The sequence below is a fragment of the Elephas maximus genome, chromosome 9 (genome assembly GCF_024166365.1).
Source record: "Elephas maximus indicus isolate mEleMax1 chromosome 9, mEleMax1 primary haplotype, whole genome shotgun sequence".
Classification (NCBI taxonomy): Eukaryota; Metazoa; Chordata; class Mammalia; order Proboscidea; family Elephantidae; genus Elephas; species Elephas maximus.
In genome coordinates, this window is record NC_064827.1 from 871113 (window position 1) to 895206 (window position 24094).

The window sequence follows — 24094 nt, forward strand, 5'->3', positions numbered from 1 at the left end:
GGGAACATGAGCGCGAAGGAAGCAGATCTGCCAGGCCAGGTGTCCCCCTCCCTGCCGCCGTGCCCTGTCTGGGTGTGGGAGGATCCAGGGCTGTCCGGGGGCTGTCAGCGTAGCCCTCCATCTGGGTGCAGGGAACCCCAGACATCTCCAGGGGCCTTCGAGGGGGCTGTCACGCATCCCCTGCCATTTTCAAAGTCAAATCGTGCTGATTGTTTTAAGCTGAGAGGAGTGGCTGCCCCCACCCCTAGAGAATGGCCATGAGGCTTTCCCTGTGGATGAGAAAGAGCCAGGTTAGCAGGGGTGACTGACATGCCTTCCCCCAGGTCTGAAGGGTCTGCACGTGGCTGGGCCGCCCCCCCGACCGCCCCGTGATGCCTCCTCCCAGGCACGAACCCGCTGACTCCATTTAAAAAGGAAACCTCCGTGGAGTTGTCGTCTAGAGGTGGTAGGGGCTGCTCACGCCCACCTCAGCCTCCTCCTGGGACCATGGGACCTTCTGCTGGGAGTGGGTGGGGATAGGGCAGGGCCATTGCTGGACCCCACGATTCCCTTCAGCAAGCGAGGGGGGTTTTGGGGAGACAGGCTGGGGAGGAGACGAGGCAGGCCAAGGGAGTGGGGGGCCAGTGCTGCCCAGGATGCTCTGTGCTGGGAAGTGTCCTGCAGTGCCCCCTTGTCGGCTTGTGTGGCTGTGGGTTTGTGCTCCAGGTAGGGGCGTGGGGTAGGCGGGGGCCAGGACATGTGCACATAGGTGGCCACCAGCGGAGGCAGCAGTGGTGAAAAGGGGCTTCCCTGTCTGAGTGCCCCCCACTTCCACGCCTGCTGCCCCTAACGCCCACGTCCACCTGCACCGAGAATTTACCTGGGACGGAACCACCAGACACACACTCTGGGGAAGGAGGGCTGAAAGCCAGATGCTGAGTGTGGGAGGAGACGGGGGCTGAGGTCTGGTAGAGATGCTGAGTGTTCTTTGTGCCCCCACCCCCACCGCCACAAGTCCCCCTCCGCAGCTCTGGCTCCACACAAAGGCATTTTCTTCATCTGCCAAGAAGGAAGGGGGTGGGGCTGGGACGGGCCTGGAAATAAGGCCCTGGGCCAGCGGGTGCTGTCAGCTGTCAGCGTGGGAGCTGGGACTCTGCTGGCCTCCGTGAACCGCCCCGTGCCCCGGCCAGGGTCGGCCCTGGGCCCTGCCTGTGACAAAGGGCCTTGCTCGGGACGAGGGGCCCTACCGGGCACAGAAGCCCCCTCGATGGGGGGTGATTTTACTTTGAATGGCCCCAGGGATCCCAGCCCCCACTGTTGCTGCTGCTACTGCCTGCAAATGTCCCCAAAGCAGCCTCCAGACTAGGTTGTGGCATCTGGGGGTTGTCTCCAGCCATCAGACCAGCAGGAGACCAGAGCAGTGGCCCAGGGGCTGAGGTGGGGAGAGGCCTGGCGGCCCCAGCAGCCCATCGTAAACATAGTGGGGTACCTCTGAGCTCCCCAGGAAGGCTGATGGGCTCTCCCCACTTTCCAGGCCTGGGGGGTCCTGGATGCTCTCCCGTTACCTACTGGGCTGTGCTGGGGTGGGGGTGGTTCTGACCTGCGGCCTCTGCCTGATGAAGGATGGGTGGCAGGTGGGTACCAGGTGGGGGTCAGGCGGGGTAGGCTGAGGTCCAGGGGAGCCTGTTGGACAGGCCGATGGGAGACATGTTACATTTCATTTTACAGAAAGTTTCTTCACCCCCCACCCCCCAGACCACCTCTCAGACCACCAGAGCCTGCCTCCACAGACAATCCCCCAGGCTCCCTCTTGCCCCCACAATTCACCACCCCAGACTGTCCCCGGCACTGCCCCCCGCCACTGCCTCCCCCTGCACCATCCTCCTATACCTCCCGCCTGTACCTCCTCCATAACCCTGTGCAGACTGCCCCCCAGGCTGCCCCCCTTGCTATCCAGGGAGGGATTGTAGCAATCTTGTTTCTTTTTTCTTGAGGCTCCGCCTCCTTCTGCTGACCCTGGGGCTGGTTCTGCTGTGGCTCCGCCTCTGGTGGGGTTGGGCCCTGGGGGTCCTGACCATGTGTGGAAGGGACCACCAGCCCTCCCCCCCATGAAAGTTCCCATTCATGGCTCAGAGTGACCCATCACGGGGAGAGTCCTGCATGTGATCAGCCCGGCCTTCCCAGCAAGGCTCTCTGCCTTGGTTTACCCACCCAACACAGCTGTCCCTCCAAGACCCCAAGCTCTTCGTGGGAGGCTTTGACTTTCTGTGATTCTCTGCTGGGTGACAGTTTACGGCTGCGTGTCTGGGTGGTCCCCACACTTTACCTCCAAATCAGCTCTCAGCACCTGTCAGAGAAGACAGGAGAGATCCACAGTGCACCGGGGAAACCGAGGCCAGAGAGGTTCAGACCCAGGCTCAGCTGCCGTGACGCTGTGGTGTTCTAGGGGTGGGGGCCACCTGATGGGTCCTGGTGGGGCAGGGGTGGGGAAGAGCCCCCCTTCCTGCAGGTGGGGAGGGACCTGGGACTTGGGTGAGGCAGGGCCTCCCCTCGCCTTTTAGGGCCCCCATCCCAGGTTCAGAGGGGCACGTGGAGTGCGTGCCCTCCTCTTCCTCCAGGTCACCCGAAGGCTGTCATTGTGAGCACTCCAGGCTCCATCCCCCTGCATCAACGTGTTGACAGACCCCCGGGGTCCAGGGCCCTAATACCCTGGCTTCTCTCCATCCATGTAGACTTGCCCCCAGAAGGATCCCCAAGTGCCGCTGTCCCCACTGTCCTTCACTGAAGCCTAGTTGGGGGTCTAGAAAGGCCTCCCACCCACCTGCCAGTTCCTGGAGTGGCACAGCCTCCCAGGCCTCCACCCACCGCCCAGCCCCACCCCGCCCAGGCCAGTCCCATGGCATGCCCTGCATGAGGCCTCAGACCGGGGAAGCCCTCCCCAACGGGCACTGTTAGGCCATGGTCTTTGGGGGGCCCACCCTGACGTGCTCCCTGGCCGCTCTGCAGGCCCAGCTCCGCAGCTGTCCACCCTTGGTCACCGCCTGCCCACTCCAGCCCAGTACTGGGGCTCCAGGACTCCCACCCAGGGTTCCTGCCTCAGCAGAGTCCCACCCCAGGGTGGCCAGGGCCAATGGTAGGAACAGCCCTTGTCCTCCCTCCCTCCCGGGGGCCTCCAGAACGTATTCCAGTTGAGTTGTCACCTTTTTTACTCCTGAAAATTTGGCTTTTCACAGACACAGCTGGAGTCGGGGTGCTCTGTCTTGGGACTCCAGCACCGGAGCCTGCCTGGGAAATCAGAGTCTTGCAAACCAAAACAAACCCATTGCTGTCGAGTCTATTCTGACTCATAGCGACCCTATAGGACAGAGTAGAACTGCCCCACGGGCTTCCAAGGAGTGCCTGGTGGATATGAACAGCCAACGTTTTGGTTAGCAACCAAGCTCTTAACGACTGTGCCACCAGGGCTCCAGAGATAAATAATTTCTCAGCCCAGCGAGCAAGCCACTTGGGAAAGCCTGTTTGCCTTGACCTGGCAGGCCACCCTCCCTCTTTCCTCCTGGCTTCCCCTGTGAGGCCTCCCCTGGGGCAGGGGCGTGCTGGCTGGGGGTCACTGAGGAGGTACAGGTGCTGGGCAAGGCTCTGTCAGGAAGGAAGGGCCGGGGCCCTGGGAGAGTGTGGTGGTAGGGAGCAGGGTTGCTGCACAGTTAGGAAGAATAAAGTTGCACAGTGTCCAGGAGACGTGGCAGGTGCCTGGAGAGCGACTGCAGGGTGAAGGGGCTTGAGGAAGCCGGGTGGGGGGTGGGGTGCAGAGGCGCCCAGGACTAGACTCGTGCTGCGAGGGCTCTCCTCGTGGCATGCTCTCCAGGGTTATACCCTGAGGTGCAGGCGACCTGCGCACAGGGCAGGACCCCACTCATCCACAGGGACGGGGATGGGGCCAACTGCCTCACAGGGGTCTCCCGTGGAATGGGGTGCCCACTCTCACCCCGCTGTCTCTCAGGAAGACCTCTGCCGTGTCCTCTCCTGCCCCTCCACAGTGTACCCCCCACGCCCTTGCTGCCCTCCACTGCCGCCCCAGTCACCGAACGGCCCAGCCTTCTCCCCTCTGGCTTCCTTTCCCTTTCAGGAAACTGTCATCTGTGCCATTTTCCCTGTGGGTATCGGTCTTTTTCTTAGGGATTTGTGGTGCTGTTAGCTGCCGATGAGTCTGCCCCCAACTCACGGCGACCCCGTGTGCAATGAAACAAAATGCTGCCTGGTCCTTTGCCGTCGCCATGGTCAGTTGAGGACTGAACCGCTGTGGTCACTGTCTGATTGTTGGAAATAGACTGCCAGGCCTTTCTTCCTGGTCTTAGTCTGGAAGCTCCGATGAAACTTTTTCGGCATCACAGCCACACTGGAGCTTCCACTGACAGACGGAGGCTCCCACATGGAGTCTGAGAATCTTCTCCTGAGCCAGCACGGCCCCTGTGGGTTTGTCCGCACTCTTTATAAATCAGTTAGCCCACGGCAGTGGCAGGTCCGGGTACTTTATCACTTGTCCTTGACCTTGCTCGAGTGGCTCTGCTTGTTTGTGCACGGTCCAGCTTATCAGTGCTGCTAGCTTTTGCATCTCACTTAAAAAGACCTTCCCCACCTGAGAGGAGTCATAATATCCCCCCAGTTTCTCCCTTTACTTTTGTGGTTTCTTGAAGACCACGAGAAGCAGACCACACAGTACTAGCCTGTTAGGAGACAGGGCTTTGCTTTCCTTCCTGTGTGACTGTGGGCAAGTTACTTAAGCTCTCTGCTTCCTCGTCTGAAAAACGTTGTGATTCCAATACTTACTCCATCTCTTTGTGAGCGTTAGATGAGCTACTTCTCGTAAAACTGCCCGAACAGAGCCAGTGCTCCGTGTGTGCCAGCTGCCTCTGCGTCTGATCCATGTGGAATTTCCTTTCTGTAAGATGGGGTGTGGGTCCAACTTTGTTTTTTCTGGAAGACTCTGAGGATGTCCTAGTGATATTCAGTGAACCACCGCTTTACCCCGCTGCTCAGAAGCGTCTTCTCTCACCGTGGAGTTCCTGTATCTTTGAGTCACTGGCTTTCTCTTCTGTCCCTCTGACTGTTCGTCTGTTCACGGACCAGCGTCACGCTGTCTTCATTGCTGTGGCCCTGTAACCCGGTTCAGCGTCTGGAGGACCAAAACCCCTCGCGGCTCCTTCTGCTTGTTTTTCTCCTCTGTCCTTCCCTCCTCCCTCCTTTCCCTACCCGCTCCTTCTTTCCTCCCTCCCCATGTAGATAGATGTCAGAATGAGCCTGCGGTCCTACAGAAAGTGTGTTGGTACTTGTGTTGGATTTCACTACATTTATAGTGTAACTTCTGGAACTCCTGGTGGCATAGTGGTTAAGAGCTACGGCTGCTAACCAAAAGGTTGGCAGTTCGAATATACCACGTGTTCCTTGGAAACCCTATGGGGCAGCTCTACTCTGTCCTGTAGGGTGGCTGAGTTGGCATCGAACTCGATGGCAATGGGCTTGGTTTGGGTTATTGTGTAACTCCGGGAGACCTGACCTCCTAATGGACATCTGTGGTGACTCTCAAACACCCATGAGTTCTTTGGCACTCCTCCCTTTAAAGGTGCGGCCAGACTCCCCTCGCCTTGACTGTGGGTCGGCCTTAGCAATAGGCTCCTAATGAAGTGAGAGCCTCTAGCAATGCTGTGTGACTGGAGGGAGGCTAGAGCAGACGGCTTCCGTCTGGCATTTCTCTTGGGCCACTTGCTCTTGGCGTACAGCTGCCATGCTGTAAGGAAGCCCAGTCTAACTCCCAGAGGGAGCCCTGAGGAGGGAACTGAGGACCCAGGTCAACGCTGGCACCAAGCCTCCAAACCCCCGCCAGCCTTCCCCATTTGCACTGAGGCCTGGACATGGAGGTTAAATTCCTCCCTAAAGAATCTGAGAACATAAGAAATGCCCAGCCTGTTTGGGGGTAAATTTTTATGCAGCTGCAGAAACAGAGCTCTATTCAAGGACACGTTTTGCTCTTCTATTTGTTCTTTTATTGTCCGGTTTGTCTTTTTTAAATAGATCTCACACATTTTGTTTTTGTAAGGAGGTGTTTTGTCTTTTAAAGTTTTCTTGGTTTTCTAACTCTTCTTTGCAAATAAATCTGGAGATTTCTTTGTGTGAATTTTGTGTGTGTCGGCCTGACTTAGCTGCTCTCACAGCTTTTCCAGCTTCCCTGGCTTTCCAGGTGAGCAGCCTAGTCTGCAGGTGTGCCGGCTCTCCCCCGCCCCCCAGGCCCAAGCCTCCTCCTGCCCTTCGCACACCTGAGGGGGCACCCCTGCAGCACCATGACAGGTAAGTGTCCTCCCGCCTCCAGAGGAGAGCCGCTCGTCCGCGTTGTGGTGCTGGCTGGGAGCCAACTGGGTGTAGGCTGAGGACAGGTGGGGTTTCTCTCTGAGACTCGTGGTTGTGTGGATGAAACCATAAGCGAGTGAGCGTCCTCGTCGGTGGGACACCCGTGTGGAGGCAGGTTGTCCGCTGGCCGCCCCACCTCCTCCCGGACTGCATCTGTTATTTCGCTGGAAAAAAGCACGCGTTTGTTTATTTCTTGCCACCAGTTTTGTGGTAAGCATTTACTAGGGGTCTTTATCAAAGTTAACTTGGCAGCTTTTTTTTTTTTTCCTGGAATGCATTGATTTTTTAAGGTGAAGGCCACTTTTGGGATAAAGCCATGTCTGCTCATCACCCTTCCTGTGTCTCCGCCACCCCAGGATCACCCCGGAGGAGGCGGCCCCAGTGGTTCTTAGTGTCCATGTGACCCCCCCCCAGCACAGAGTGGGAGGGGTGGGGGCAGCCAGCGAAGACCCTGGAGCGTTGTACTTAAGCAGGTCCTCTCAGCAGGACAGCCACATTTGGGGACCTTCAGGGCCGAGCTTTTTTTCTTGAGCTTACATAGCTGCCCCACCCCACCCCACCCCACACTCCTGGGAGTCAGAGGCCAGACCTGCTACGGACCTCCTGCAGTTATCACACTCATGAGCACGTTCGTGTGCAGCTCTGGCTGTGAACTTGGGCCTGATCCAGGCTGTGGAGGTCAGTCTGGGGTCCTGCTCTCAGGCCCTGAGCCACACACCCCCGCTGTGGAGTCCCCAGAAGGGCGCATTTGGGTGCAGTGGACGCTGAAGTGTGAGGGTCTGGCCGGGGCATGTAGAATGGGGTCCTGACATCAGGCCCCGAACCCACACCCCTGCCGTAGTGTCCCCAGAAGGGCACGTATGGGTGCAGTGGACGTTGAAATATGAGGGTCTGGCCGGGGGCGTTCAGAGTGGGGAGGCGCTCTGCCGCCCCTTGACCTGCCCTCCTGCTGTGGACCCTCAGCCTAGCAGAATGTCACATAACTCGCTTATCTCACTCACTCAGATAAACACCTCTCAGCATCCTGTTTTTCTTATGTCATGCGAACAGGAAGCCAGCGATTGTTTGAGATGTGCGTCAGTGTGGCTGTGCAGTGGCGGGGACAGGCCTCCCCTCCTGGCCATCCGCGGGACCACCCTCACCCACGCCCACACCCGCTAGCACTCACCCCCACCCGTACCAACCCATGCTCCTGTCTGAGACTTGGGCTTTCGCAAGCTTTCCCCTTGGGTCCTGTGGGACTGTGTGGTAGGCGGGGGGGAACTGACCTCACACATCGTCCACGGTCGCAAACAAGGTGACGTGGCCTGAACCTGGAGCTTGCAGTCTTGTGGGAGCTGACAGTAAACGAAAGAGCCCCCGGTGAAATGCTGGTTGTGCCAGTGCCAGGAGTAGGGGTTGGGCACAGGGTGAGCGGTGCTGGGCACAGGACAGGTGGTATAAAGTGCAGGATGGTCAGTGTGAGGCGCGGGGTGGATGGTGTGGGGTGCAGAGTGGATGGTGTGGGGTGCAGGATGGTCAGTGTGGGGTGCAGGGCGAGCAGTACGGGATGCAGGGCGGGTGGTATGGAGTGTAGGATGGTCAGTGCAAGGCGCAGGGTGAGCGGTGCGGGGTGCAGGGTGGATGGTGTGGGGTGCAGGGTGGTCAGTGTGGGGTGCAGGGCGAGCAGTACGGGATGCAGGGCGGGTGGTATGGAGTGTAGGATGGTCAGTGCAAGGCGCAGGGTGAGCGGTGCGGGGTGCAGGGTGGATGGTGTGGGGCAGGTGGTGCAGGCTGAAGGAAGAGCACTCTGGGTGGAGCGGCGGGCAGCCTGGGAGAGGACACACATGCCCACTCAGATACACACATGCAGAGCCCCTTGCTGCTTTGCTGGAATATCATGGAATCCATCAAGCAACTTGGGGAGAATTGAGAAGTTTACATTGTGGATAATATGGTGTTAAAAAACAAAACAAAAAACCATTGCCATCGAGTCGATTCCAACTCACAGTGACCCTAGAGGACAGAGCAGAACTGTCCCATAGAGTTTCCAAGGAGCGCCTGGTGGATTCTAGCTGCAACCTTTTGCTTAGCAGCCGCAGCTGTTAACCACTACACCACCACGGTTTCCAATATGGTGTAGCTCTTCCTTTATTTTGTTTATTAATTTTTTTCTCAGTGTTTTATGGCTTTTTGCACAAATATCTGTTAAATTTCTCCCAAGGAATTTGAATGTTTTTTAATGATATTTTCTCATTTCACTTTAATGTTCATTTTCTGTTTATGCTAGTTTACAGGAAAACAGTTTGTTCTGAACACTGGGTCCATGTTGAGCATCCGTGCTAAGCTCTCTGGTTAATTTACCTTTAGCTTCTCTGCAGCTTTCCACATAACCATTCCCATTGCCAGTGAAGAGTCATGTTTTTATTTTTCTATTGCAAAAACCTTTCCTTTTTTTTCACGCCCTGCAGCACTGGCTAGGACCCAGGTCACTGTGGGGTGGAAGTTGTGGGCATCCCTGTGAAGGTCCATCTCACCAGGAACACCTGGCGTGAGGTGTGACATTTGTGGAAGGTCTTTTGCAGCTGCCTCTTACGTGGTTAAGGAAGTTCTCATCTACTAGTGTGCTGAGTCACCTGTTTAAAATCAGGGGCAGAATCTAGCTGTATGAAATGGGTCTGTTGAGAGGACAGGACGGTTTTCTCCCGTGTCCTGTGATGGGCTGAGCTACTCCGGCAGACTGCCAGGTGCTGACTCGGTTTCTGGTGCAAACCCAACTTGCGACCTGCTCTCTTTCCTGCGTGCGCTGTGGCAGGCCTGGTCTCTCGGCCTTACCGCATGTCTTAGTTATCTAGTGCTGCTAGAGATACCACAAGTGGGTGGCGTTAATGAACAGAAATTTATTTTCTCACGGTTTAGGAGACTAGAAGTCTGAATTCAGGGTCCTGGCTCTAGAGGAAGGCTCTCTCTCTCGCCTCTGGGGCAGGCCTGTGGCGGTCACGTGGCGTGTATCGTAAGACCTCTCCGCCTGTGCTGGCTTAATCTGCTCCTTTATATCTCAAAAGAGGTTGATTTAAAACGCCCCCTACACTAACACCACCTCATTAACAAAACAGGGAAAGCCCATTCCCAAATGTGATTATAACCACAGGTGTAGGGGTCAGATTCACACTACATATTTTTGGGGACACAATTCAATCCACGGCAGGGGGATCCAGGCTTGCGTCTAGCAAGTGTGGTGCCATCAACTGCCCAACTGCTTGTGAACTGCCTTCGGCAGGTCTGTCTCAGGTCTCACTGACCTCGTGAGAGGTTTTGGGGCACCTCCCCTTTTTTGTCCTGCCCCCGGGGGAGCCCCAGCAGGTTGGTGTTGTCCTCTCTATCCCCGGGTAGAGTTTGCTGGGGAAGCCCCCTGGATTCCTGGAGAGCGGAACGCCCGTGTTAGTAACCCCCCTCACCCAACGTATGGGGTCGTGGTCGGGGTCCTGATCCTGACCCTCAGCCTATCCTGGCCCCCACTATGTGGGGCAGTGGTCAGATTCTGGGTGGGTGCAGACAGGTGGAAAGGAAGCAGTGAGGTCATGGTGAAAGGCGCTTTCCTCCCTAACACCAAGAGAGGTCGTCGTCTCTCCTCGGCTTTGACATTGGGCGCTGGCCAAAGGCTACCACCTTTCCCTATCACGCGCCTGCTGACCCCCAACCTCCCTGAACCCAGTGTCCAAACAGGCTTTCTCTGGGGTCCTCCAGGACATGTGTGGCAGGAGCGTCCAGCCAGTTCTGGGCTGAGTGCCCCCATCTTGTGGGCCCCTCCCCATGCCCAGGGGCTGCTCTTGTCCCATCTGCAGCCAGGTAGGGGGTACCAGGAAGGCAAGAGACAGTACAGCCAAATGCAGAGGACTGTGGGTGGGGGCTCCAGGAGTGAGCCACGTAGCCGTGGGGAGGCTTGGGGAGGCTTTGGGGAGTGGCTGGCCTTTGTGAGGTGTAGCAGGAACCAAGGCTTGGGGGTAGGGGAGAGGAGGAGGGAGAGAAATGGGCAGGCAGAGGCCTCGGGAGGGACCACATGTGGTGGGCAGTGGCTGGGGTGACTGCTGTGACTCAGGGGGACTCTGGTGGGTCGGGCTGGCACCGGGCCTGGTCTTGGTGGCCCAGTGTCCTCGCCATGCTCTGGATGCTGCAGCCGTTGCAGCTGAAAGGTGCAGCCAGGGCGCCGGGCTGTGGGTGGAGCCTGCCCTGAGAGCACTGGAGCTGCTCCAGAGCAGACCACTGGCCACAGGGAGGGGGCCTGCGGGACGAGCTTCCCGAGGGGCTGCGCAGCAGCCCCATCACCCTGTCTGTCCTCTGTCACTCACAGGCCAGGACCCAGTCCTGCTCCTGCAGGCACTGCAGGCACGGTGGCCCACGAAGGATCTGCACCAGGTGAGTCAGGTTGTGGCATCTTGTGTGCAGACCCTGGAAGCCACATACGACTGTTCTGCCCGACACACAAGGTGGTGGGTGCCGACTTGGGGCCTGTGCACATGTGGGGTGGTGGGTCCCTGGGCAGGACTGTTGGGCCCTAGTAGGAACAAGGGCTTCATGGCCCCTACACATGTCTGTGCCCGGAGCTTCTTCACCGCTCTGTCTGCTAGGTCCACTCCCACCACGGCCAGCTCAGGTGGTTCAGGCAACTGTCCCTTCCAGTTCATTCATGTCTCTTCTTTGAAATTTCCTTTTTCTTCTTCCTTCACCTTCTCTCTGTTCTCTTCCCACATTCTCTCATGGGGTGCTAAGTCGATAGTTCTCAGTCTTCCTTTTCTGACGCGTACATTTGGCGTTGTGAACGTCCCTCTAGGCGCTGCTCGCACTGGATGTCACAGGTTTTGATACGTTGAATTTTCGTTGTCCTTCTGTTGTATTTTCTAATGTTCTTGGGATGTCTTCTTTGACCGCTGTGTTATTTATTTCCAGACACATACAGGAACGTGTTTAGGTATCTTTTTGTTGTCTGTTTCTGGTTTCATTGCATTCCTGGTGTATGTTGAGGCTTGCTTTGTGGTTAGTTTGTAGAAATGTCCCAAGCTGGGGAAAAAATGTGAATTCTCTCCAAGGGCTGGCTTCAGAGCTTCTGCCTGGAGGGACCGTGTCACTTCTGTTCACGTTTTATCAGCCAGAGCTGGTCATGTGGCCGCTCCTGGTTCCAGCGAGCAGAGAAGAGCCGTGGTGTCCAGTGAGCAGCAAGAGCTGGTTGGCGTTTGTGACAACCATGCAAGTGACCACCAGAGGCCAGAGCAGAAGCAGGGAGGCCTGGGGAAGTCACCGTAGTGACTGTGAGTTGGTGGTGGCTCGGCCAGGGTGATGGGAACAGTGAGACCTGCTGACAAGTCCACGGAGTTTTTATTTCCATGATAATTTTTAGTTTTTAAGGTTCTCCTTGGTTCTTTTTCAAATCTGCCTCCCCTTCCTCCTGCAACGTCTTGCCCTTTTCTTAGTTTTGATTCTTCTTTTATTTCATTCATAATTTTAGACATAGTTATATTAATTCCCAGATTGATGTCCTGTTATCCCACACACTCAAAGTTGTAATCCTCCTACTTGGAATGGTTAGCACTCATGGTGGGTTGCTTCCTTGTGTGTTTTGTGGGTTTTCATTGTGAGCTCGTTTCAGTGGAACTTTGCCCCCTGGTGGCCGAAGGCCTCAAGCGCCCCTACCCACACAAAAACCCACTGCCAAGTGTCCCTACAGAGCAGTTAAAGAACAATTGTTTTTACTCTCTAAGATCCCTCAGGGGTGTCCCTAGATTGAGACGAATTTCCTGGACCATGTGTGTAAATTAAAGCCCCAAGTGAGGTACAGGCCCCAGATTTCATGTATTTAGGAGTGGCTTTCCTTTTATTCCCAGAATCCAGGCAGATAGGCAAGTGGCCTTGCCCACTTCCCAGCAGTGGGTAGGTGTTTTCCCGGCCCACCCTTTCCCCAAGGAACACCCCTTGGAGGGTTTCAGCTGTTCACTTTTCAGCTGAGGGGACCCAGGCCTTGTCCCCTGCCCTCATGCAGTGTCAGCACCCACCAGAGCAGCTCTGGAATCCCCTTGCCTGCTCACTGCGCATCGTTTTTTGGCTCCCTCCTTGTTCCTGGCAGATGTAATTCTTTTTCCTGGGTGCTCAGCATCTATTTTTAGGTGTTTGCTGTGGGAGAATTGTCAGGTTGCCCCCACTCTGCAAGCATATCAAATCGCCGAACACCGTGGGTGTTTACTCCTGGGGTACCCTATGGAATAATTATCCATATTCTGGGAGCTGGGGAGCAGCCTCCTCGGAACAGGGTACTTGCCTGTGTCGCGATTCTACAGCTGCAACCCAGCCACCTTCACACTGCTCCGCGGGAGCTGTCTACACAACCCAGCCACCTTCACGCTGCTCCGCGGGGACTGTCTACACAACCCAGCCACCTTCACGCTGCTCCGCGGGGACTGTCTACACAACCCAGCCACCTTCACGCTGCTCCGCGGGGGCTGTCTACACAACCCAGCCACCTTCACGCTGCTCCGCGGGAGCTGTCTACACAACCCAGCCACCTTCACGCTGCTCCGCGGGGACTGTCTACACAACCCAGCCACCTTCACGCTGCTCCGCGGGGACTGTCTACACAACCCAGCCACCTTCACGCTGCTCCGCAGGGGCTGTCTACACACAGCTGAGGACCAAGGTTTAGGGGAGGCACGCTTAAACAGGGTACAGACAAGGCCCGGGGAGCAATGGGGGCCCAGGGAGATGAGGGGCGACTGCTGGCTCAGGGGCTGATGCAGGCAGTGGTCACTCTGAGGCTGAGAGGAGAGGAGATCAGAGTGAGTGGGGTGCCAGGAGGGTTCACGTGGGCGGTGATGAACCCTGTGGCAGCCTCCCCAGTGTCTGTCCCTCCATTCCTGAGGCTCCAGTCCTGTGGTCCTGTGGTTCAGAGGTGAACACATGACCCAGGCTCAGCCAGTGAGACAATGGGACAGTCATCCAGGGGCTTTGGGGGTATTTCCTCTTTCCGGGAAGGAGGCCAGAGTGAGCGTGAAGGTGCCTGGGCCCCCCATGGTGTCATGGGTCCGCTCCCCTGCCCTTGGGGACGCGATAACCCTGGTGACATGGAGAGCTGCCAGGAGTTAGGACTGCTGACCACCACAGGCTCACTTGGGGTGCAGAGGGACCTGCTGTGTGATGCCTGGGCTGAGTGAGCACTGCCCCTCATGGTTGTCCCTGGGGTTGGTGCAGACCAGGCCACAACTGGTTTAGGGCACTGGGGGGGTCACTCCCTCCCCCCACCCCCTTTTGGCTCAGTGATGGCAGCCTTGGCAGAGATACTTCAGCAGTGGGAGGGCCATGGCTCAGTCATGGGGGTGGTGCCCATGCTTGTAGTGGCCATGAAGGATCTCCTGGGCATTCACAGCCACACACAGGATACACCTCTGGCTTCCCAGGGCCCAGAAGGGGCAGCTGTCAGCATGGTACTGCTGGTCCCTGAGCTGTGCACCTCAACATGTTGGGGGAGCCGGCCACCTGAGACCCTGAGGAAGCAGAGCCTGTGCCTGGCCAATCCAGCTGTGGGCCATCAGCAGGGAAGTTCCCACTCACACCCCAAACCCTCACAAGGCTTCCTGACACCCCCCACCAGGGGGCCCCCGGGGGGGCCCAAGGAGCTCCTTGGTGATGCTCAGCAGCGACACAGCGGCTCTGCGGGACCGCTGAGGACACAGTTCACCCCGAAGTGTAAACCTTAACCTCCGCTAGTCCTGGCAGAGGAAGCTGCAGACCAGTGTCCACGGACGAAGGTTCGTCTGGAGTCAAGCGCGGGAAGACCAACTGACTGAACGTGTTGTAAACACATCTTGTTGTTTTCCGTGTTTACATAGAGAGCTCCGATACTCTGTTGTTTTTCTTTCAGCTGTGATGGGTCTTCCACGTTTTCTGCTTTGTGGGGGTAAAGATGTTTTCAGGTTGGGGCTTGGTCCCTTCTTTTCACTCTGTTTCCCATTGCTTGTTGGGACGGAGCAGGCCTGGCTGTTTCTGGAGGGAAAAGTGGGCTGTATGTACCCTCCGTGCAGGTGCCGGAGACGCAGGTAAAGTGGCTTGTAAACCTGTGCTTTCCCTGCCGTGCCACCTTTCAGATGAAGAGCCAGCCTTTGTCTGGCCCGGAGGACAAGCTCCCCGTCTCTATAGGATGATTAGTTGGACAATGACCGCCGTCCCTTGTGGGTTTGGGGTGCAGCAGACCAGAACGGAATCCTAGGGGCGTGAAGAGTCGCTGGGGGCGTGGATGGTGGCTGAATGGCAACAGTTACCTCTCTGAATAGATTAAATTGGGGAAAAAAAAATTGTGGGGTGGGGGAGGGTCTGCGGATGCTGTGAGCCCCCACAGTGCCCTGTCGTGTCTCCGCAGCTCAGGGAGGAAGCCTGGCAGGGTTTTGCTGCCCTGGACGACCCGCTCACAGGACTCCTGGACATGCTGGAGGGTGGCCGCGCCAGCGGGGGGCAGGGCCACTCACTGCAGACATGGGTTGCCTGTGAGATGCAGCGTTGGCTGCAGGCACAGCCACCACACCCAGGGCTGGCCCCGGTGAGCCATCCCCCACAGACCCCCCACGTCCCAAAGCCACGGCATTCCTGCCCTCTATCCCCCTGCACCCATGCTTGCCAACCAGGCTGCTGTGGTCAGCTCAGCTTGTCCAGGGGACAGGGTGGGACACTTGGCCTTGGCACCAGCTCTTATGCCTTGGGACATGGGCCTGACCCTCAGTGTCCCCACAGGGTCTCCCCACCTGCCCCTCTGTGTCCTGCTGCCTGCCCCAAATGTCCACCCCACGGACCGGAGCTGCAGGGTCTGCGTGTCCCCAGCCAGACCTGCCCTGACCCAGGCCCAGCCCCGTCATGTCCCAGGACCAGCCAAGGGTGGGCAGGTGGCAGGGAGCTCAGGTGGCACTGTGGTGAGAGCCTTGCTTGACCTGCCTTGTACCCTTCAGGGCAGCCCACAACTGGGGCAGCTGCAGGCCCGAGCAGCTGCGGTCCTCGCCGGGGGACCCTTCAGTCTCACAGAGCCACTGGTCAGCATCTTCCGGCTTCAGGACGCCGATCGGAGCCTTTTGCTGGATCACATTGGCCGCCTCCATGACAGGGGCAAGTTCAAAGAGGTGAGTGTGAGTTCTGATCATCCCCCATGGGAGCGGGCCCCACTGGCCAGGGCCTCGGCTAGGTCTGCACGGGGCAGGGGGCCAGGCGTGGGGGCTGCCCTAGGGCCACAAGCCTGCGGCTCCCTCCCCAGCATCCACACTGGAGTTGGTCTGGGGTTGCCTTCTCCTCCTGAGGTTACCACCCGCACCATGGCCCTCACATGGCTCAGTTCCAGGTCCCAAGTCCATGCCCTGGCCGCCCTGCATCCCTGCCATGGCCACCCCACCCTTGTCACTGCCCAAGCTTGGGTTGTCATTTGTAAACTGTGGTCGCACGAGGCAGACACCCCTTTGTCAGTTCATCTCTTCCTTCACTCAACTGGCGCTGCACCTCCTGTGTGCTAGGCGCTGTTCTCCTCCTGGAGTCTTAGTGAGGGGACAGCAGGCTGGGGGAAAGCTCGTGGTGCCCCTCCCCCCCACCCCCCAGCCTGCCCCTAGGCCCTGCCCCCTCCAGGTCCCACCCCGTCCCAGGCTGGTTCCCTCTGCCTCCTGCCCTGTCCAGTCCTCCAGCCAGGGCTCTTCTGCAGGGAGTGTTCTGGTGACCCTGTGGGGTTAGGGCTCCCTTTTCCCTCTTCCTGCCCATCCCCAACCCACCCAACACCTGGCACATCCCAGGTCCCTTGCCCTCCCAAGTCCACATCTGAGCCTCACTGCCACCCCTTGAGGAGGGGACCCTGTCTGTGTTCTCCTGGCCTCCAGTCAGAGGACAAGACCCTGGGGCACCAGGAGTCTTGGCTCTGCCTGCCTTAGTGGGAGGCCTGCGTCCAGGGCTGTGCAGCCACAACAGGCTGGACTTTGCCTCTGCTCCAGGAACTGGTCCTGGGAGGGGCTGTGAGTACCTGCCTCACCTCCCAGGCCCCCCCATGGGACCCTACTCTGGAGTGAGGCACTCTCAATGGGCCCCGACTCCTGTGTCTGGTGGTTTACACAGCTTTCAGGGACACCTTTTTCTTGAACCAGCCGGGCCAGCAGTGACTGTGGGTTTGTGAATCCCCCTGTGGCCTGCCCCATGTGATGCTTGGCCCTCTTCTAGTTTCCTGTGATGGCACGTGGGGGACACCGGCAGACTAGAGCCACTTCATGGACAGCCACCGGTTTGGTCAGCATCTGACCTCTCCCCAAGCTTTGGGGGTGCCTGCTGCTCGTTGTCTGAGTACGTTCAGAGTCAGGAGCATCACTGGCGAGAGGAGGCTCAGCCCGACGTCGGGGCTTTTGAAATAGTGGCCGTGTGGCAGTGCTTCTTGGTGAGCCCTGCTGGCCCCAGAGGGAGCTCATGGGCTGAGCTCACAGACTCAGGTGCTCCAGGCAGGTGCATCTGGGTGTGACCTGAACCCCCAAGACAGTTGGGACCAGGGAGGGGTGAGCAGGAAAAGGGTGAAGGTGGCCTGGTATGGCCCTCTGGCGCCAGCCAGTGGCTACAGCAAGACCCAAGCAGTGGGCCTTGATAGACGCAGGGGGCCAGTGGTCACAGGGCACATTGGGAAGCTGGAGGACAAGCCTCTGGGGGTGCCGGTTTGGAGGTGCCCACCCCCTTGCTGACCTCGAGCCCCATGGTCTCATCAGGGCCTGAGGCCAAGCCTGACTCAGGGACAATGCTGTTTGCAGGCTACCAGTTGGTACCCTAACCCCCACATGGACTTCTTCCTGTCCCATAGAGGGGCTACTGGACTTTAGGCTTTGAGTGTTAGAGTGGCCTGCCTCAACTGGGACCGGTCAGCCCAGGCAGAAAGGCACTGGTCCACAGCCCAGAGCTGTGGCAGCTTCTCCACCTTTGGAACCCTTTCTGGGCCTGTCCCGGGGACTCTGGAAGCCGAGATGGCAGCCCTGGGCGGGGGGCGGAGTGCAGGGTAGAGGGCATTCTGGCAGATGGGGGCCGTGTGGGGGTGGAGGGGTGGGGTGGAAGGTGTGGTCTGGGTCATGCAGGGTGAAGGATTAGCCCTGGGACGTTCAGAGAGGAGGGCACAGCCCTGGGATGTACGGGGTAGGATTTGACGGGGCTGTGAGAGGTGGGGTCCTGGTGGTGCAGTGGTTAAAGCGCTGAACTGCTAACTGAAAAGTTGGTAGTTAGAAATCACCAGCAGCCCCATGGGAGGAAGATGTGCCAGTCTGCTTCCGTGACAATTTACAGCCTTGGAAACCCTGTAGGGCCGCCGTGAGTCAGAATTGACTTGACGGCAGTGGGTTTGGTTTGGGTTTTGGTGAGGGGTGAGGTCGCAGTGGGGGCGGCTCTTCTCGAGCTGAACGCTGAACGAGCTGAACGGGGGGCTGAGCTAGAGCGCAGGCGGCCAGGCAGCTCAGGTTTCCTGCTGTCTTCGGTTACACTCTAGCCTTTCACGGGGCGTCTGGGGCCCATGAATGTACCCCCCTGCCCCTCCCAGCAAGTCCAGACACAAAGGGGGCTCTTGTCCCACACAGGCCTGTGCAGAGGCCATTGTCCAAGCAGGCCGCCCGGCGGGAGGTGCACGCCCCAGGGCCCGCCGCTCCTCCGGGCATTCAGGCCTGTCCGCTTGGATTAGCAGCGGCTCACCACTTAATGCGGGCAATATTTCATGTCGAGGGGCGGCTGCTGGGGGGGAATGAATGCCCGCCTTTGTCCACTGAGTTATTTTATTTATATTTTTTAAACAGCTTATCAAGGTGAAAAGATAGCTGTGCTCAAAAAACAAAACAAAAAAAGCTTCCTTGGCTTTGGGCTATGCTGTGCTGCTGGGGTTAGGGTCAGAGCCATTGGGTCCCAGGGCTGTGGGAGGGGGCTGCACTGGGCTGGGCACCTGTAGCCATTGTTGATGGGTGGAGGAGGCAGAGGCTGCCCCTTGGTGCCCGTGGCCCAGCACAGCCCAGCCTTCCCTGGGTTTCTCACTTGCTTTCTCAAAAGCAGGGGCTCCAGGCCTGTCTGGCCAGAGGTGGGCATAGCCCCAGCCGTGGCAGGAGCCTGGGTGCCAGGCTGGTCCTGCAGCACCCCACCCTGTTCTCAGCTCTTTCCTCCTGTGAGGTGCCCCCCCAGTCTGAGGCCAGTGGCAGGCAACCTTCCTGTGCCCACAGTCCCTGCCTGGCCTCCCTGTGTGACCAGGCGTGGGAAGCTGGGCCTGCCATCTCCTCTGGGAGAGTCCCAGACAGCAGTGGCTGGAGGCCGAGTCCAGGCCAGGTCAGTGACAGGGAGAGATGAGCCACACAAAGCCCGGGGGAGGGGGCAGAGCAGACTAGGAGGTGGACTCCAGGGTGGCAGCCTCGGGCAGTGGATCTGTGGCCCTCCTGAGCTGCCCCATGCAGGCAGCCTGGCTGTGCAGAGACTCAGGGAGTGGGGGGCAGTGTTGGGGCCTGGCTGGTCTCTGCCCTGAAGGAAATTGGGGACGATGAGAAGGCCCATGTTGGGGGCACAAACCAGTACCCTTGTCTCACAGTGCTAAGTATTGGTGCCAAGAAAGCTCACTCCACCTCACATGGGGTGGGTGGGGCGCTCCCCGTCCCTCCCCTCCCCCAGCCCTTACCGCCTCTGCAGCAGGCAGCATGGACACTGAGTACTGCTGTGTGGACAAGACTGACCAGGGCCTTGACCCAGGGCTGCAGGAGGGAGGCCAGGGTTGGGGTGGGGGCAGGCCAGCACTGAGGGGCCCAAGCAGGCAGAGAGGAGGGGGCCTGGGGTGCAGTGTGGCAAACAGGCTCCAGGCCAGCATCCCTGACTACCCTGCCGCATGCCAACTACCCCAGGACTCAGAGGGGCTCTGGTCGGTGAAGGGCTCAGGCCTCCAAAGACAGTGCAGGGGTCCTGGGGGACAGGACCTGGGCACTGGTCCTTGTGTGTGACACAGATGTGGGGAATGGGGGCTCAGCTGTCCCCTGGTGAGGGCTCCCGGCTCCCAGCGGCTTTCTCAGGGTCTCTGATCCAGGAAAGGCCAGAGCCCCCAGTGGGACAGTGTTAAGTGAGACCCTGACGCCCGGCTGGGAGGGACTGACCAGGGCTGGGTTCCTGGACACGGTCCAGGTCGTGGAGGCTCTGGGTCAGCGGCTCCACAGGGAAAGGCTGGGCTTCTGGGCCCCCTCCCCTCCATGGAAGCCGGGCGGGACCTTTCCCAGGCCGCTATTTTGGTCCTCCCTGTGGCTGGCGGGGGCGGGGTCCTGCCTGTTATTTTTGTGCCTACAGGAGCTGGCACGCAGGAAGTACTCATGGTGTACGTGCACGCAGCCACGAGGCACGTCCCCAGGTGGGCTCTGGGCCAGTTCCAGGGCCCATTACTCAGAGCTACGACCCCCCAGTATCGGGCACACCTGCCTCAGTGCTGGTGGCTGCTCTCCCAGGAGCCTCTTGCTCTGTTGGTTGTTTGGGGCCCTGGGAAGAATCCTGGAGGTAGCTCTGTCCACCCCTCACACTGACCACCCTGCCTCCCGTTCTCTAGCTGCCTGCCCACTTATAGGGCCCACAGGGGCCAGGCAGAGACCCTCTGCATGTCAGCAGTACAGTCACTGAGAAGGGGCCCCCTTGTCCCTCAGGCCTCCTGTTGACAGCCCCCAGCCCCTCAGCTGCCAGGCCCTGTGACCCTGGGTGGGTGGGGGGCAGCAGCCCCAGGAGCAGGTAGGAGAGGAGCAGGTAATGCTGGTTGGTGCCAGGCTTGGCAGGTGACCTTCCTCTCATCCCTCCCCTCCATGTGCTTGTCTGCAAGCCCTGACCAGTGCCCATGGGGCCAGCTCTGTGTCGATGGCGGCATGCCACTGTCCTGGCCACTCCCTAGCCTGGGAGGACACGGTGTGGGAGGGGTGTCTCCTCCCACCTGCCCCTCCCCAGAGGAGGCCTGGTCAGCAGAGGGAGGTGCTTGTCTAACAGGTTGGGGCCTCTTGGGGCCCTTCTGACTGTCCGTGTGAGAGGGTAGGTGACTGGCCCCCATCACGAGGCCTGAGCAGCTGCTTCCTTTGTCTTTGCCAGGCCGTCTTGCTGAGCACAAAGCTCAAGCTGCAGCGAGAACTCGACATTGAGAAGGTAAGTTTTCTCTCATGGAAATGTTTTGATTTAAACTTGAATAAAATCCAGGTTTCCAGAGCACGTGCGTGCAGGGGGAGGTCCCTGGGAGTCATGGGTTGGGGGTGCTGGGAACAGGACATGCTGGGCTTCAAGGGCAGGGCCAGGGGAGGCGGTGGGGCTGCCTGGTCCACGGGAGAAGCCGCAAATGTTCTCCTGGGAAGCTGTCGGTCGCACTTCCCTCCACAGGCCATCTTGGCATCCCTGCACCTTCCCCCAAGGCCACAGAGTGGCAAGGGACCCCTCGGGGCTGTGTTCCAGGTGAGATCCCCCCGGAGGTGGATGAATCACCTCAGGGAACACAAGTGCGTGCATGTGCCTGTGCATGTGTGTACACGTGTGTGCATAGATGTGCATGTTTGTGTGTACACACGTGTGCAGGGCATGGAGTCAGAACATAGGGTACAGTAAGTTGACAGGATGCTCTCACAGAGTGCACAGGCACACTCTGACCTTGCCCCATGGAGGACAGACTGCTTGGAATGGCCTCCAGCCTGTTCCGTTCTGGCTCTCTGGTCACTCCCTCTTCGGGTTAGCAGTGGGTCTGGGGTCTAGGCTGCCGTGGCAAAAGCTGCAACACCAAGACACCGGCTGCCCGTGGGACAGCAACCAGAGTGTGTGCTCTCCTCCAGATGAGCATCCCACTGCTCCTCCAGAACAAGGCGAACCTGGTAGAGCGCTACGTGGATGGCTTCCCAGACCTGCAGAGGAGGCTGCTGGTCCTCATGGATTCCTGGTGCAAGCCTGGCTTTGACATCAGAGATGTTGCCAGGTGAGTCCCGTGGGGAGCCCAGGTGGGGCAGGGGGATGTCAGGGGCCGTAGGCACACGGGACAGTGTCTTATTCATCAAATGCTGCTGTAACAAATACCACAGGTGGGTGGCTTCAACAAAGAGAAGTTTATTTCCTCACAGTAAATTAGGCTAAAAGTACAAATTCAGGGTGTCAGCTCCAGGGGAAGGCTTTCTCTCTCTGTTGGCTCTAGAGGAAGGAAGGTCCTTCTCATCAATCCTCCCCTGGACCAGGAGCTTCTCCATGCAGGAACCCTGGGTCCAAAGGACACTCTCTGCTCCTGGCACTGCTTTCTTGGTGGTATGAGTGGCCCCCCTACCTCCAGTTGCTTCTCTTTTATATCCCAAAAGAAGCTGGCTTAAGAAACAATCCAATCCTGTAGATTGAGTCCTGCCTCATCAACACAACTGCCGTCCATCCCTCTCATTAACGTCATAGACGCATAATTCATAACACATGGGAAAATCACATTGGCTGACAAAATGGCGGACAGTCACACAATACCGGGAATCATGGCCCAGCCAAACTGGTACAGACATTTTTGGGGCAACGCAATTCAGTCCATGACAGACAGCTCCACACACGGCCCAACACCCTCACCCCAAGAGGTTCCTAGTGTTTGAGCAGGGCAGTGGTGAGATAGGAGCCTGATTAGGTTTAGGATGGAAAGAGGGAACTCCCTTTGAAGCAGGGAGGCTGGGGAAGGCCAGAGCACACCTGTCTCCTGGGAGGAGGAGAGGCAATTTCTACACAGAAGAGTAAAAATAACTCCCCTCCCGGAAGTCACACTATGTTTGTGTTCATTTATTCATTCATTACTTGTTCATGCATTCATCCATTCATTTATAAACCTCTACAAAGCCTACTGTGTGAACTGTGTCCCAGCTGCTACGGGGAAAAGCTACATGTTGACAGGGACCCAGTATGGACTCAGTGTGCTTGTGTGTGTGTGCACACGTGTGCACACGTGTGTGTATGCATGCCTGTGTATGTGACGTGTGTGTGTGCATGTGTGTACAAGTGACTGCATGAATATGCATAAGTGTATGCATGCAGACATGCATGTGTGAGTGTGCATGGGTATGTGTGTATATTAGTGTGTGTGTGTACGAGTGTGTGGGGGGGAGAGAGATACGAAGGTGTCTCCTGAGTGTGGACGCAGGCACAGCGTCTGGAAGGAGAAGAACTTGCCACCACACACCTGGTCAGCGTGGCTGAGGTGAGGCAGCACTCGGATGTCTGTGAAGGCCCCTGAGTCACCTCTTCATCAGTAGACAGTCTTGGCCCTGCACCTGCCTCGGGGCCATCTCACTCCCTGGGGCAACCCTACCCTGCCCTTCCTCTTCTAGAACTCTGGGCAAGTCATTCTTAGTGTCTGAGTGTGGGACCTCATCCCTGCAATGGGGCTGGTTCTACCTGCTGCATAGATTTCTTGTGACTTTACATGATCTAAGTCAGGAACCAGGTCAGGCACTTGGTGAATAGACAATTGTGTTTTGCTACTTTTATTATGTGTTAAAAAAAAAATGGCGTGCAAACAAGAGAATTTATTGATGGGGTTGGGGACCACGGTTCCCACTGTGAAGAGAAGAGATATAGGTATGGAAAATGGGAGGGTGAGGAAAGCTCTTCCTTCATTGTCAGATTTTCTTGGAGATATTCATTTAAATTAATGATTAAAAAAAAAAACTCCTAGCTCTATGCACTGAAAGAGCCTGGGAGTAATGACACCCCATAGCCAGAAGCCTGCCCAGCACCTAGATCTTGGTTTCTAAATACCATTCTCCACCAAAAGGAATGAGGGCTCTTTGGAGAAATGACCAAGAATCAAAAGGAAGGATGGTAGCGGAGCGTAACAATTGAATTTTTAAAAATCCATGAGTCTGTAGTGATGCTCATGGGAGGTGGGGAGGGCAAGTTCTTCTTTACAGTGTATACTAGCTAATAAATAAATAAGGAATGATAGAATTAAAAGACAGCGCTTTACAATTCCCAATACAGTAATTGATTCAGGCCCAGAGCATCAAGGTGTGCTAAGAAAGTAAGAGATAAAACACAAATTATTTCATTATCACAAACAAAAACGGGGCCATCAATGCAGGCCTACAGACCTTAAGACGGCAATGAAGATGTCATCTACAACTTGATGCAACTATATTTGACAATTTAAATGAAATACACCAAATCTTGGAAAAACACGATTTACCAAAACTTATACCAGAAAAAAGTAGATAATTTGGGTAGCCCTATTAAATAAATTGAACTCATAGTTTATATTTCTACCACAAAGAGACTTTAGGGCCAGGTTGCTTCACTGGTGAATTAAACATTTAAGGAAGGAATTATACTAATCTTACACAAACTCTCCCAGAAAATACAAAAAGAAGGAACACATCCCAAATTGTTTTATTTGGACAGCTTGAGCCTTGATACCAAAACTTAAAAAAGACTTTAGGATAAAGGAAAGTTGAACTCCAATATGTCTCATGAACATAGATGCAAAAATGCTTAGCAATATATTAACAAATCAATTAATATATTAAAAGGTTAATACAACATGATCAAGTAGAATTTATTTCAGAAATGCGATGTTGATTTAATATTCAAAAATCAATCATTTTAATCTACCATATTGACAGAAAATAATGACAAAAGCTATATAACCATCTCAATAGATACAGAAGAAAACTTCATAAAATTCAAAATTTATTCATGATTAAAGCTTTCAGTAAACTACAAACAG

General features: G+C 56.9%; 1 protein-coding gene across 11 annotated transcripts in view; it reads left to right on the forward strand.

The window, feature by feature from the left end:
- Nucleotides 1-24094, forward strand: part of EXD3 (exonuclease 3'-5' domain containing 3) — a 201929-nt gene that overhangs the window by 134883 nt on the left and 42952 nt on the right. For 9 of the 11 annotated variants that reach the window (XM_049897194.1, XM_049897193.1, XM_049897192.1 and 6 more), the window contains 5 exons: nt 10712-10776; nt 14762-14938; nt 15342-15509; nt 20467-20520; nt 21192-21331. In XM_049897194.1, coding sequence (XP_049753151.1) covers nt 10712-10776; nt 14762-14938; nt 15342-15509; nt 20467-20520; nt 21192-21331 — 604 coding nt within the window. The remainder of the gene's footprint in view (nt 1-10711; nt 10777-14761; nt 14939-15341; nt 15510-20466; nt 20521-21191; nt 21332-24094) is intronic. The other 2 variants (XM_049897197.1, XM_049897199.1) reach the window with 2 other exon arrangements.